General features: G+C 41.2%; 1 protein-coding gene across 4 annotated transcripts in view; it reads right to left on the reverse strand.

Moving 5' to 3' along the window:
* The window catches only part of DGKK (diacylglycerol kinase kappa), a 345826-nt gene that overhangs the window by 144995 nt on the left and 188680 nt on the right, over positions 1 to 12151 (reverse strand). For all 4 annotated transcript variants that reach the window (XM_040405534.1, XM_040405535.1, XM_040405533.1 and 1 more), the window contains 4 exons: positions 11127 to 11233; positions 7489 to 7614; positions 5407 to 5509; positions 1466 to 1628 (listed from right to left, as the gene is read on the reverse strand). In XM_040405534.1, coding sequence (XP_040261468.1) covers positions 1466 to 1628; positions 5407 to 5509; positions 7489 to 7614; positions 11127 to 11233 — 499 coding nt within the window. The remainder of the gene's footprint in view (positions 1 to 1465; positions 1629 to 5406; positions 5510 to 7488; positions 7615 to 11126; positions 11234 to 12151) is intronic.

A 12151-nucleotide genomic window follows, 5' to 3' on the forward strand; every position in this document is an offset into this window, starting at 1 on the left:
AAGAGCTCAGTTCAGTTATTGCTGTTCCCCTGTTCATATTTTGTAGAGATTCTCTAGGGACTGGTACAGTGCCAAGTGACTAGCGCAAGGCAAATGGAGCGCCCACATTCAAAAAGGGCTCTAGGTCAGTAACAGGTAATTATAGACCAGTAACCTTAACTTCTGTTGTGGGAAAAATGTTTGAAGGGCTCTAAAGAGACCATATACAGGAGTATGTGACTGTAAATAATATTATAAGTGATAACCAACATGGGTTTACCAAGGACAGAAGTTGTCAGACTAACCTGATTTGTTTTTATGAGGAGGTGAGTAGTGGCCTGGACAGAGGGACAGCTGTGGATGTAGTGTTTCTGGATTTTGCAAAGGCTTTTGATACTGTCTATCATAGATGTTTAATAGGTAAAGTAAGGGCTACAGGCTTGGAAAGTATAGTTTGTAATTGGATTGAAAACTGTCTGAAGGGTCCAGAGAGTTGTGGTCAATGATTACTATTCAGAATGGTTCCAGGTTATAAGTGGTGTACCCCAAGGTTCAGTGCTGGGCCGTTTATTATTTAATTTATTTATTAATGATATTGAGGATGGGATTAGTAGCACCATTTCTATTTTTGCAGATGCAACCAAGGTATGTAGTACTGCGCCGTCTATAAAAGATGTCCAAAGACTACAAGTTGACTTGGACACTCTGAATGATTGGGCATCAACTTGGCAAAGTTTGTATAAATGCAAAGTTATGCATCTTGGTAGTAATAATCTACGTGCATGATATAACCTAGGGGAAGTAACACTGGGAGAGTCACTTATAGAGAAGGATTTGGATGTACTTGTAGATCATAGATTAAATAACAGCATACAATGTCAACCAGCTGCTTCTAAGGCCACCAGGATATTGTCATACATTAAACGAGGCATGGACTCGCGGGGCAGGGATGTAATATTACTACTTTACAAAGCTTAGGTGCAGCCTCATCTGGAATATGCAGTTCAGTTCTGGGCATCAGTCTATAGAAAGGACACTCTGCAGCTGAAAAGCGTACAAAGGAGAGCGACTAAACTGATAACCGGTATGGAGGGTCTTAGTTATGAGGAAAGATTAAAAGAATTAAATGTATTTAGTCTTGAGAAGAGACGTCTGGGGGGGACATGATTAACCTATACCAAAATATAAATGGACCGTATAAAAAAATAGGGAGAAAAGCTGTTCCAAGTAAAATCCCTTCAAAAGACAAAGGGGCACTGCTTCAGCATGGAGAAGAAAAAGTTCAGCCTCCAGAGGCGTCAAGGGTTCTTTACTGCAAGAACTGTGAACCTATGGAACAGTCTATTTCAGGATGTGGTCACAGCACGGACAGTGGACAGTTTTAAAAAGGGTTTAGATAAGTTCTTAAAAGTAAATTACATTAATGCTTGTGAAAATAATAAAGAAATAATAATAGTTGGAGAAAAAGCAATCATTTTATACTCACCCCAGTTGTGGGCCCCCATTCATAAGGTCAAACACCTGCGCTGGATTTAAAAATTGCTTGAATTTGCGTAGAAACTTTACTCCTTGGTTATCTCCACTTTTAGAATTTACAAATACAAGCAGTGGACTTGCACAGGAGACAGGAGATGTAGCTTTCCAAAAACCTGAAACAGAAGTGTTATGAATGCTCTTCACACTCTGGTCACTGCAAATTATTATCAAATCACTATGGCAGATTCACTAATCCTGTCTAATATTTAGACAGTGTAAACTTAGACTACATACTCAAAGTTATCAAAGTGGCTCATGATGGATAATACATTTGGTGCATCTTTAGACACTTCTTTCTAACTTTACAATACCTATTGGTTGGCTTACATTGGGCCAACAATTTGGTGCTCCTTCCTCCTAAGCCACGTCCCTTATTGAACAATGTGCAAACTATGTCTAAAGTGCTTAATAAATTATTTCTGCAAATTAAGCCAGAATTCCTGGTAGTAATTAGTGTTGGGCGCGAATATTAGAATCGCTAATTTTAATTGCGAATATTGCCACTTCGAGAATTCCCGAAGATATAGAATATAGTGCAATATATTTGTATTTGCAAATATTTTAGATTTTTTTTTTCATTTGAACCCATGATCCCTCCCTGGTTCTTGCTTGTGGGCCAATGAGAAGGCTGCAATGTCTTTGTTCTTAGCTTAGCAACATCCCTAGCAACCAATAGGAAAGTTGCCTACCCCTTACTATATAAGAACCTTCCGAGCAGCCATTTTCTACAGTATTTTGCAGTTCTGATAGAGAGAGAGCAGTGTCATTGCTGTGCTCTGTGCTTTCCTGTGTCATTACATTAGATAGTTAGCTAGCTCATATACACTCACCTAAAGTATTATTAGGAACACCTGTTCTATTTCTCATTAATGCAATTATCTAGTCAACCAATCACATGGCAGTTGCTTCAATGCATTTAGGGGGGTGGTCCTGGTCAAGACAATCTCCTGAACTCCAAACTGAATGTCAGAATGGGAAAGAAAGGTGATTTAAGCAATTTTGAGCGTGGCATGGTTGTTGGTGCCAGACGGGCCGGTCTGAGTATTTCATAATCTGCTCAGTTACTGGGATTTTCACGCACAACCATTTCTAGGGTTTACAAAGAATGGTGTGAAAAGGGAAAAACATCCAGTATGCGGCAGTCCTGTGGGCAAAAATGCCTTGTGGATGCTAGAGGTCAGAGGAGAATGGGCCGACTGATTCAAGCTGATAGAAGAGCAACGTTGACTGAAATAACCACTCGTTACAACCGAGGTTGTGACAAAGCATTTGTGAAGCCACAACACGCACAACCTTGAGGCGGATGGGCTACAACAGCAGAAGACCCCACCGGGTACCACTCATTTGCACTACAAATAGGAAAAAGAGGCTACAATTTGCACGAGCTCACCAAAATTGGACTGTTGAAGACTGGAAAAATGTTGCCTGGTCTGATGAGTCTCGATTTCTGTTGAGACATTCAAATGGTAGAGTCCGAATTTGGCGTAAACAGAATGAGAACATGTATACATCCTCTGATGGCTACTTCCAGCAGGATAATGCATCATGTCACAAAGCTCGAATCATTTCAAATTGGTTTCTTGAACATGACAATGAGTTCACTGTACTAAAATGGCCCCCACAGTCACCAGATCTCAACCCAATAGAGCATCTTTGTGATGTGGTGGAACGGGAGCTTCGTGCCCTGGATGTGCATCCCTCAAATCTCCATCAACTGCAAGATGCTATCCTATCAATATGGGCCAACATTTCTAAAGAATGCTATCAGCACCTTGTTGAATCAATGCCACGTAGAATTAAGGCAGTTCTGAAGGCAAAAGGGGGTCCAACACCGTATTAGTATGGTGTTCCTAATAATTCTTTAGGTGAGTGTATATATAATACAGATAGTTAGTGGGAGATAGTCAGTGTAGGTTAGATAGTGATATAGTGTAGCTGATAGATTCCAGTGCAGGGTGTTAGGTAGTGTGATAGGTTCTGCTGTCCATACATACATGCTACATACATAGTGCTGCGATGTCACAAGTTCACAACAATACTTAGTGCACCAATCAGTAATATGTAATCAGACCTGCTAAAATGTGAAGTTGCACGTATTGCGTGAAAATATGCGCATCATTAATTGCCGATTTGTGCAATCGCAAATATATTGGAGCACTATATTTGCATAAAAAGCTATTGTAATGTTCTCAATGTAATATTCGCAATGCGCGAATATTACATTGCCGATTTTCGCAATCAAGAAATTTTCGAATTTATGACGAATATTTGCCCAAATATTCACAAAATATCACGAATGCGAATATTGCCCCTGCTGCTCATCACTAGCAGTAACTGCCAGGCACTATTTGGCCCAGGTTTGTGATGCAAACCTGGCATAAAAATGGATGAAATTATAGTAAGTTAGAGGGATTCTGTCACCAGGATTTACCCATCAGAGATATTCATATGTGCCCATCAGTCTCCTTGTTTTGTATTAAATGATCCCACTCTTACTGCTCTGTGTGTCTTTTATTCATCGATTTTATTGCTATGTAAATTACCTTGATAAGGAGCCCAAGGGGTTGTCCCACGATCCGTTGGAGCCCAGCCGTGCCCATCGTTCGAGCCCAGCACCGCCTACCAGTTAGTTTATTTACTGCACTTCCCCTGACGTCATTCCTTCCAAGCGCCGTAATCTCGTGCAGGCGCAGTGTACACAGTAGTCAGCACCCGTGTGGACTACTGGCACAGGCTTCGTCGATCCAACTGTACATGTTTTGGTGTCCGTCTGATGAAACTGAGCCAAACGGATCCATCCTCGCACACATTGTAAGTCAATGGGGACGGATCGGTTTTCACTGACACAATCTGGCACAATAGAAAACGGATCCATCCTCCAATGACTTTCAATGGTGTTCAAGACGGATCCGTCTTGGCTATGTTAAAGATAATACAAACGGATCCGTTCTGAACGGATGCAGACGGCTGCATTATCTGAACGGATCCGTCCATGACGGATCCGCACAAAACGCGAGTGTGAGAGTAGCCTTAAATGTTTAATGCTTAAGAGTAAGAGTAAGAAGAGCAGTCAGGAGTTCAGAGATAAGGGGCCGTCAGAGCAGCAACCTAATGGGTTCAGTGTGAAACTGCAAGATAGTCTACAGATAGCTGAAACTTAACCCTGCAGAACAAAACTTTAGAAAATTTTTATAGAGATCAATTTAAAAAAAAAATGTTTTTGCCCAAAATGTGTAACATGCTCTGTGGAGGTCACCGTTATGGGGGACAGTTAATAAAATAAACAGTGTGTAACTGCCGGAGTATATAGGGCTACTGGCGGTTTCCCCGTAAAAAAAATTGGGAATGGATTCTACTACTGGGCTCCCTTTGAGCAAATCCAATAAACACACAAACAGGCCAACCTTTCATACTCTGGCAGCGCTAGGTATTTTTTTCTAGCCAATAAATATATTTAAAAGATGAGCCCCTGTGGTAAGCCACTAGTAACTAGGTACCTGCAGAGGCGTAGCTGTAGGGGGTGCAGAGTTGCAGTCGCTACCGGGTCCAGGAGCCTGAGGGGCCAAAAGACCCTTGCAGTGCATAAGAAGACACTGGTATTATAGAAAGTGCATACTGGTCAAGTTACACCTCTGGCTGGAGGGAAGGGGTAAGGTAAAAAATGTGTTATGGGGGGAGGGGGGGGTAGTGTGTTGTTTCAATTTTTGCCTCAGGCAGCAGAAACGCTATGTGCTTCCCTGCCCCTGGCCACAAAGCACTGAGGGAAGGGGGGCCCAAGCTGAACTCTTGCACCGGGGCCCATGAGCCTTTAGCTACGCCCCTGGGTACCTGAGTAGGTTCCATTAATGAGCACCCTGTGGTATATGCAGGAGTTTTGTACTGTGTACTTACCATCTGAGTCAATGCTGTTTAGTGCCGTAGGAGGGATAATTGAGACTCTGCAAGCTCCAAGTGGGCACATTTTGCCTAGTTGCTCCTTACAAGAGCTATGCACCTAAAACATATGAAGATATGAAATGATGCTGAAATATTTTAATTATTTAATAAATTAAAACAGAGAACAAGTGTCATACCCTACTCCAAAAGTATAGTGAATAAGACATGTAAACATTAAAGAAACCATAGCAATCATGTCTCAGAATGACAATTCCTGTCCCTGTTCTAAGGTATATGGATGTCATTAAGATAGTGTAAGAGATACTCTACCACTAATCTGTCACCTATGTATCCTTTTTGCAGGACAGAAAATACACTTGCATGTAGATTGCAATGTAATGTATGTAATGTTTTAGTGCACACTGCTCTAAGTTGGTGACATGCAGCCCTGGCTGAATATTGGTCCAATGTGGGAGCAAAGTTACCTAACACTTAGTAAATGCCTGTTCCTGTTCAACTTGCTGAGTCTGTATCCAAATTGGTGCCATCTTTGTCTGGGGCTCTGAGCCCACCCCCACCACTGTATGAGCCTGTTTAATAGGGTTGCTCATGCTGACAGATGCTCTTTAATAAGACTGGAGTTTTATACACAACTCTTGAATTACAGAGGAGTACTGTATGCTGTTCCAAATGTATTAAAAGGTACAGGCTTCTTAATAAATGTTCTACATCTTGGCGAGTCATAAAGACAATAAATGAAATTCATGCTTATAAATCAGGCATAGATTTGGTGTACAATATGTGCTATTTCATGTCTTTAATCTTTACTTAATACATTTGTCATAAACTTGCTGGCCCCATCCCCTTCTGCTTAACCCCTGGCCAATTTTCTTGCCACTTTTCTAAAGTTATGACAACAAATTCAGAAATTTTAGAGTAATTTTATTTAAAAAGAAAGCAGTGGCATTATTTGCAGTGTAATGTGTGCGCCAATGACTCAATGACTTCAGCTGCACAGCACCAGTTACAGGCAAGTTGCATAACTGAAATTAGATGTTGTAAGTGTTATGCAACTCAAGTAACACAATTTTTTTCTGCTTTAACAGGAGTTAATAGAGAAACAGTAACCTAACAGTAACACAACAGTTGTTTACTTTTTTAAATTTCTATTAAGAGACGTCATAATACGTACTCTACAATAGTTTCCAACTTATTGCCCATTTTTCATTATTAGGATTCATCGTATCGTGGAGAAATGGGTAGTTAATATACATAAGCAGACTTAACACAGTGTTTCAGATGTAGAGGATGGCAATAAAAATCAGATATACCCAGGGGTGGATTGGCAATGTATATTACCAGGAACCTCCTGCTTGAGAGGCAGAAGCTACAAAGCACACTGTTGTCTACAGGTAGCTAACACCTATATTAGTATGAATGTACAATGAACTGATATCTATATACATGTAGAGAGCTAAAATGTGTTTATTGGTAATTATTTTGTTTCTTTACGATTTTTGTTATTACTAAATAAATTAGACTTGCTGTTATCCCAGTGTCCTAGTATGCAGACATGTATCTGTAGATACCAGTGCATTGTACAGGAATACTAGTAACGGGTTTTAGTTAGAGAAATTCCAGACTTCCAAAACTGTCAAGCCTGTGGCTCAGCTAGTAAAGCTTTTGCCTCTGATACAGAAGGTCCCTGGTTGGAGACCCACCAAATGATAAATTGGATAAAAGGGGAATAAAAGTTTTTAAATACAGTGTTCTAGTTATATGGGGGAATTACTTTTATTTTAACCCCTCCCCTGGGTTTGATAGCATGTTAAAATTCCCTAGGGTGACTTAAAATAAGTGAAAAGAAACAAAAAAGTTTTTAAAATAAAAATTCAAATCATCCCCTTTCCGCATATTAATAACAAAAATAAACTATAAAAAAATAAAGATCAGTGTTCTTGTTGTGCACAATAATGCACGTACTATTAAAATATAAACACATTTATTCCGTATGGTAAACTCCATGATGGAAAAATCAGGGCAACTTTGAGTTCCCAATCCAGCCCTGGATAAGCCGTAAGATAAATACTAACTTACTATAGCTTTGCACCACAAGCACCTCCAATCCTGTAGTCTCCGAACACTCCCACATGTTTTATCACAAACTGCACATTTAGCGCTGACTGGCAAGTTTCCTTCCAACCACTGGTGAGGCATTGTTACCTAAAATGCAAAACACAATAAGGGCAGGTTCACATCACTGTTTATTTCTGATTATGCATGAAGAAAACTCCAGCTCACTTAATCACCTGGATCACCCGCGTGCACAGAGCAGGCAGGTGAGCCTATGTAGCATTAATGGTAAAACAAAGTTCCAGCACTCACGTTTTCTTGGTAGCTAAAATCCTCGTCTTTATTCAGGCAGTAGAAAATAACGTACAGGACATGCACCCACTAGTGTAGCAACATTGACGCGTTTCGAACAGAGTTCTTATTCTTAACCCAAGCTACCAAGAAAACGTGAGTGCTGGAACCTTGTTTTACCATTAGCACTGTTTATTTCTATCTGCATATAAAGCTTTTGTAATGTTCTGCCGTGCCAACCATGTTCTGCAGTCTCAGGAAACTTCTAGCAGCTTGGAAAATGTAGCAAAAGTGACCCACGCCTGTATTGTACACCTGTGCAATATTCATGCTGTCTAATCAGCACCTTGATATGCCACACCTGTGAGGTGGGATGGATTATCTCGGCAAAGGAGAAGTGCTCACTAACACAGATTTAGACAGATTTGTGAATAATATTTGAGACTAATGGGTCTTTTGTGTATGTAGAAAATGTTTCAGATCTTTGAGTTCAGCTTATGCAAAATAGGAGCAAAACCGAAAGTGTTGTGTTTATATTTTTGTCCAGTGTATATAGAACATGTCCATTTTGTGGACAAGAATAGGCATTTAGACAATGGGGCTCAATTGCGTGATGTACACAGTCGTGTCTGAATTTTGTAGATCTGTGGTTTGCGGACTGCAGGAGGCCTTAAAGGGTTTCTGTCACCCCGCAAAACTAATTTTTTTTTTTTTGGATAGTTATATTCCTTATAGCGCGATATAGGAGAATATAATGCTCTTACTTACTTTCATGCGGCCGATTCTTTATAAAACGAACTTTTATAATATGTAAATGAGGGCTCTACCAGCAAGTGGGGCGTCTACTTGCTGGTAGCTGCTGCAGAAATCCGCCCCCTCGCCGTGTTGATTGACAGGGCCAGCCGTGATCTCCTCCTCCGGCTGGCCCTGTCAGTAATTCAAAAATCGCGCGCCTCGCGTCATTCGGCGCAGGCGCTCTGAGATGAGGAGGCTCGTATCCTCAGCACTCCCTCAGTGCGCCTGCGCCGATGACATCACCGAAAGAGAAGACGTCATCGGCGCAGGCGCACTGAGGGAGTGCTGAGGAGACGAGCCTCCTCATCTCAGAGCGCCTGCGCCGAATGACGCGAGGCGCGCGATTTTTGAATTACTGACAGGGCCAGCCGGAGGAGGAGATCACGGCTGGCCCTGTCAATCAACACGGCGAGGGGGCGGATTTCTGCAGCAGCTACCAGCAAGTAGACGCCCCACTTGCTGGTAGAGACCTGATTTACATATTATAAAAGTTCGTTTTATAAAGAATCGGCCGCATGAAAGTAAGTAAGAGCATTATATTCACCTATATCGCACTATGAGGAATCTAACTATCCAAAAAAAAAAATATGAGTTTTGCGGGGTGACAGAAACCCTTTAAGCTACTTTCCGGCTGTTCTGGACAGCTGTTTTGGCAGAGAATGTCTGAATATTCTATACAACAAAAGGCATTTTGGGTGACTACTAATGTCAACAACTGTAAGATAGAACTATAGCTAAGTACCTCCAGAAAATCTGAAGAAAAGGTACAGATTATAGTAATATTTCAAAACAATACCGAGATTATGATAAAACAGCAGCTTTTACTGCAACTGTATTGAGGTACTGTATGATACCCCAGATTCAAGGCACCAGAGAGATGCAATTTAAAGGGATCCTGTCATCAACTTTATGATGTCCTCTATGAGGAAGGCATAAAGTAGTGACAGACCGGCTGATTTCGGTGGTCTGTCAATCATGCGATACATTTAAGTGGTTGCCGAGAACTTGCTGTATAATCATTGTCGCCAGGGCCTGGTAAAGAGGAGTGACAGTATTCATGGGCTCCTTCTCTTTCTGTCCACCTGCTGATGATTGGTTACTCTTAGAAGAAAACTGTCAATCATTACCGAGTGGACGAGAAGAGTAGGAGCTCATGAGTAAGGCCTCCTGCACACAAACGTTTTTTTTTTTTCTGTTTACGTTTAGTATTTTGCGTTCTATATACGGACCGTATATGGATCCGCAAAATAAATGGAAGGTACTCCGTATGCCTTCCGTTTCCGTATTTCTGTTCTGTTCAAACATAGAACATGTCCTATTATTGCCCGCAAATAACGATCTGTGGCTCGATTCAAGTCAATTGGTCCGCAAAAAAAAACAGAATGCATGCGGAATGCATCCGTATGTCTTCCGTATCCGTTTCGTTTTTGTGGAACCATCTATTGAAAATTTTATGCCCAGCCCAATTTTTTTATGTACTTACTGTTTAAACATTATTGTATGCTTCCATTTCCATTTGCGATCCACAAAAAACTGATCACAAATAGAAATCAAATAGAAGAACGGAACGGCAAAACGGAACGGAAGCGGAAAAACACTACTGAAACAAAAAACTTAAAAACGGACAGCAATATACTGAGAAAGCCATGCGGTCGTGTGCAGGAAGTCTAAGGTCTTATGCACACGAACATAGTTTCTTTCCATGTCCGTTCCGGTTTTTTTGCTGACTGTATACGGAACCATTCACTTAAATTGGTCTGCAAAAAAAAATGTGCATTCCATTTCCGTATGTTCGTATTTCTGTTCCGCAAAAAACTTGTCCTATAATTGTCCGCATTAGGCCTCTTGCACACGACCGTGTAGCTTTTTCAGTGTTTTGCGGTCCATTTTAAACGGATTCGTTTTTTTAGATTTCCGTTCCATTTTGCTATTCCGTTTTTCCGTTTTTGCGGAACGGAAGCTAAGCATGGCATATACAGTATACTGTAATTACATAGAAAAATTGGGCTGGGCAGAAAATTTTCAATAGATGGTTCCACAAAAACGGAATGGATATGGAAGACATACGGATGCATTCCGTATCCGTACCGTTTTTTTTTACAGGCGCATTGACTTGAATGGAGCCACGGAACGTGATTTGCGGGCAATAATAGGACATGTTTTATCTTTGAACGGAACGGAAAAACAGAAATATCTGTACTGGCCGTCCCTGGAGATGTGGCGTCCTTATTCTACTGATGGTTAGGGGGTCTAACCTCAATGATCAAACATTGAGGGTCTATCCTCAGAAGGGGCCAACACTGTTTAATTCCCAGCAATCTGAGAGCAATCATTCTGTCACAATGAATGATCGGTATTTTTTCAGCCCGCATTAACTGGGAGGAAGTATTCTCATTTACCCCAATAGTGCACAGTGCTCCGAACTGCAATCATGAAGTATACTGTGCTCCGTGGGTTCGGGTCCTGCACTATTACGCAATATATTAATTAGGAGTAGATACACCCACTGATATGGACACCCTGATGGTCTAAGCATCATTTTAGAATGAACTACAAGGCACTGTTTCTGTACTTACACCATCTTCGTCTTCTATAATGTCATTCGCCACAGATGCTAGTGTTGTCCATTTGCAGTTATTTGTGGCCCTTACAGCACAACGTTTATGAGCTTTAAACTTGCAAACTAGAAAAAAAAAGCACATACTCACTTGGATTTTCCATTTTCTATGACAACATTTCATTTCAGCTATGAGAGTATCCAAAGAGCCGTGTACATGGAGAGTCAGATGGAGTCCCTGCTGTAACGCATTACGGAGTCTACAGTACTGTACTATGGAGATATTCTTCTTCGGGAGACTAGATCTGTTTTAGGCTACTTTCACACTAGCGTTTTTTGTGGATCCATCATGGATCTGCAAAAACACTTCCATTACAATAATACAACCGCTTGCATCCGTCATGAACGGATCCGGTTGTATTATGTCTTCTATAGCCATGACGGATCTGTCATGAACACCATTGAAAGTCAATGGGGGACGGATCAGTTTTCTATTGTGTCAGAGAAAACTAATCCGTCCCCATTGACCTACATTGTGTGTCAGGACGGATCCGTCTTGCTCCGCACCACATCGCGGACAGAAAAATGCTGCAAGCAGCGTTTTGGTGTCGGCCTCCAAAGCGGAATGGTGACTGATCGGAGGCAAACTGATGCATTCTGAGCGGATCCTTTTCCATTCAGAATGCATTAGGGCAAAACTGATCCGTTTTGGACCGCTTGTGAGAGCCCTGAACGGATCTCAGACACGGAAAGCCAAAACACCAGTGTGAAAGTAGCCTAACACGTTGATGGAGTATAAAATCATAGGCATACAGAAGTACAACAGGACTCCATCCAACCTAATGGGTGTACAGAGCGGTAATACACTTGTGTGTCTACGTTATGGATTTACTCCTTAAACGCTGAATACTAGTGTGTCCATGTATAATATGCATGTATTAGGTGTGCACTCACTTTTTCAGTCTGGGACAAATGTACACTGTACATGCAGCAATGTAAGCAATAATACTACCATACAGTGACCATATTGTGGTCCGATACCAG

The sequence above is a fragment of the Bufo bufo genome, chromosome 8, assembly GCF_905171765.1.
Source record: "Bufo bufo chromosome 8, aBufBuf1.1, whole genome shotgun sequence".
Taxonomy (NCBI): domain Eukaryota; kingdom Metazoa; phylum Chordata; class Amphibia; order Anura; family Bufonidae; genus Bufo; species Bufo bufo.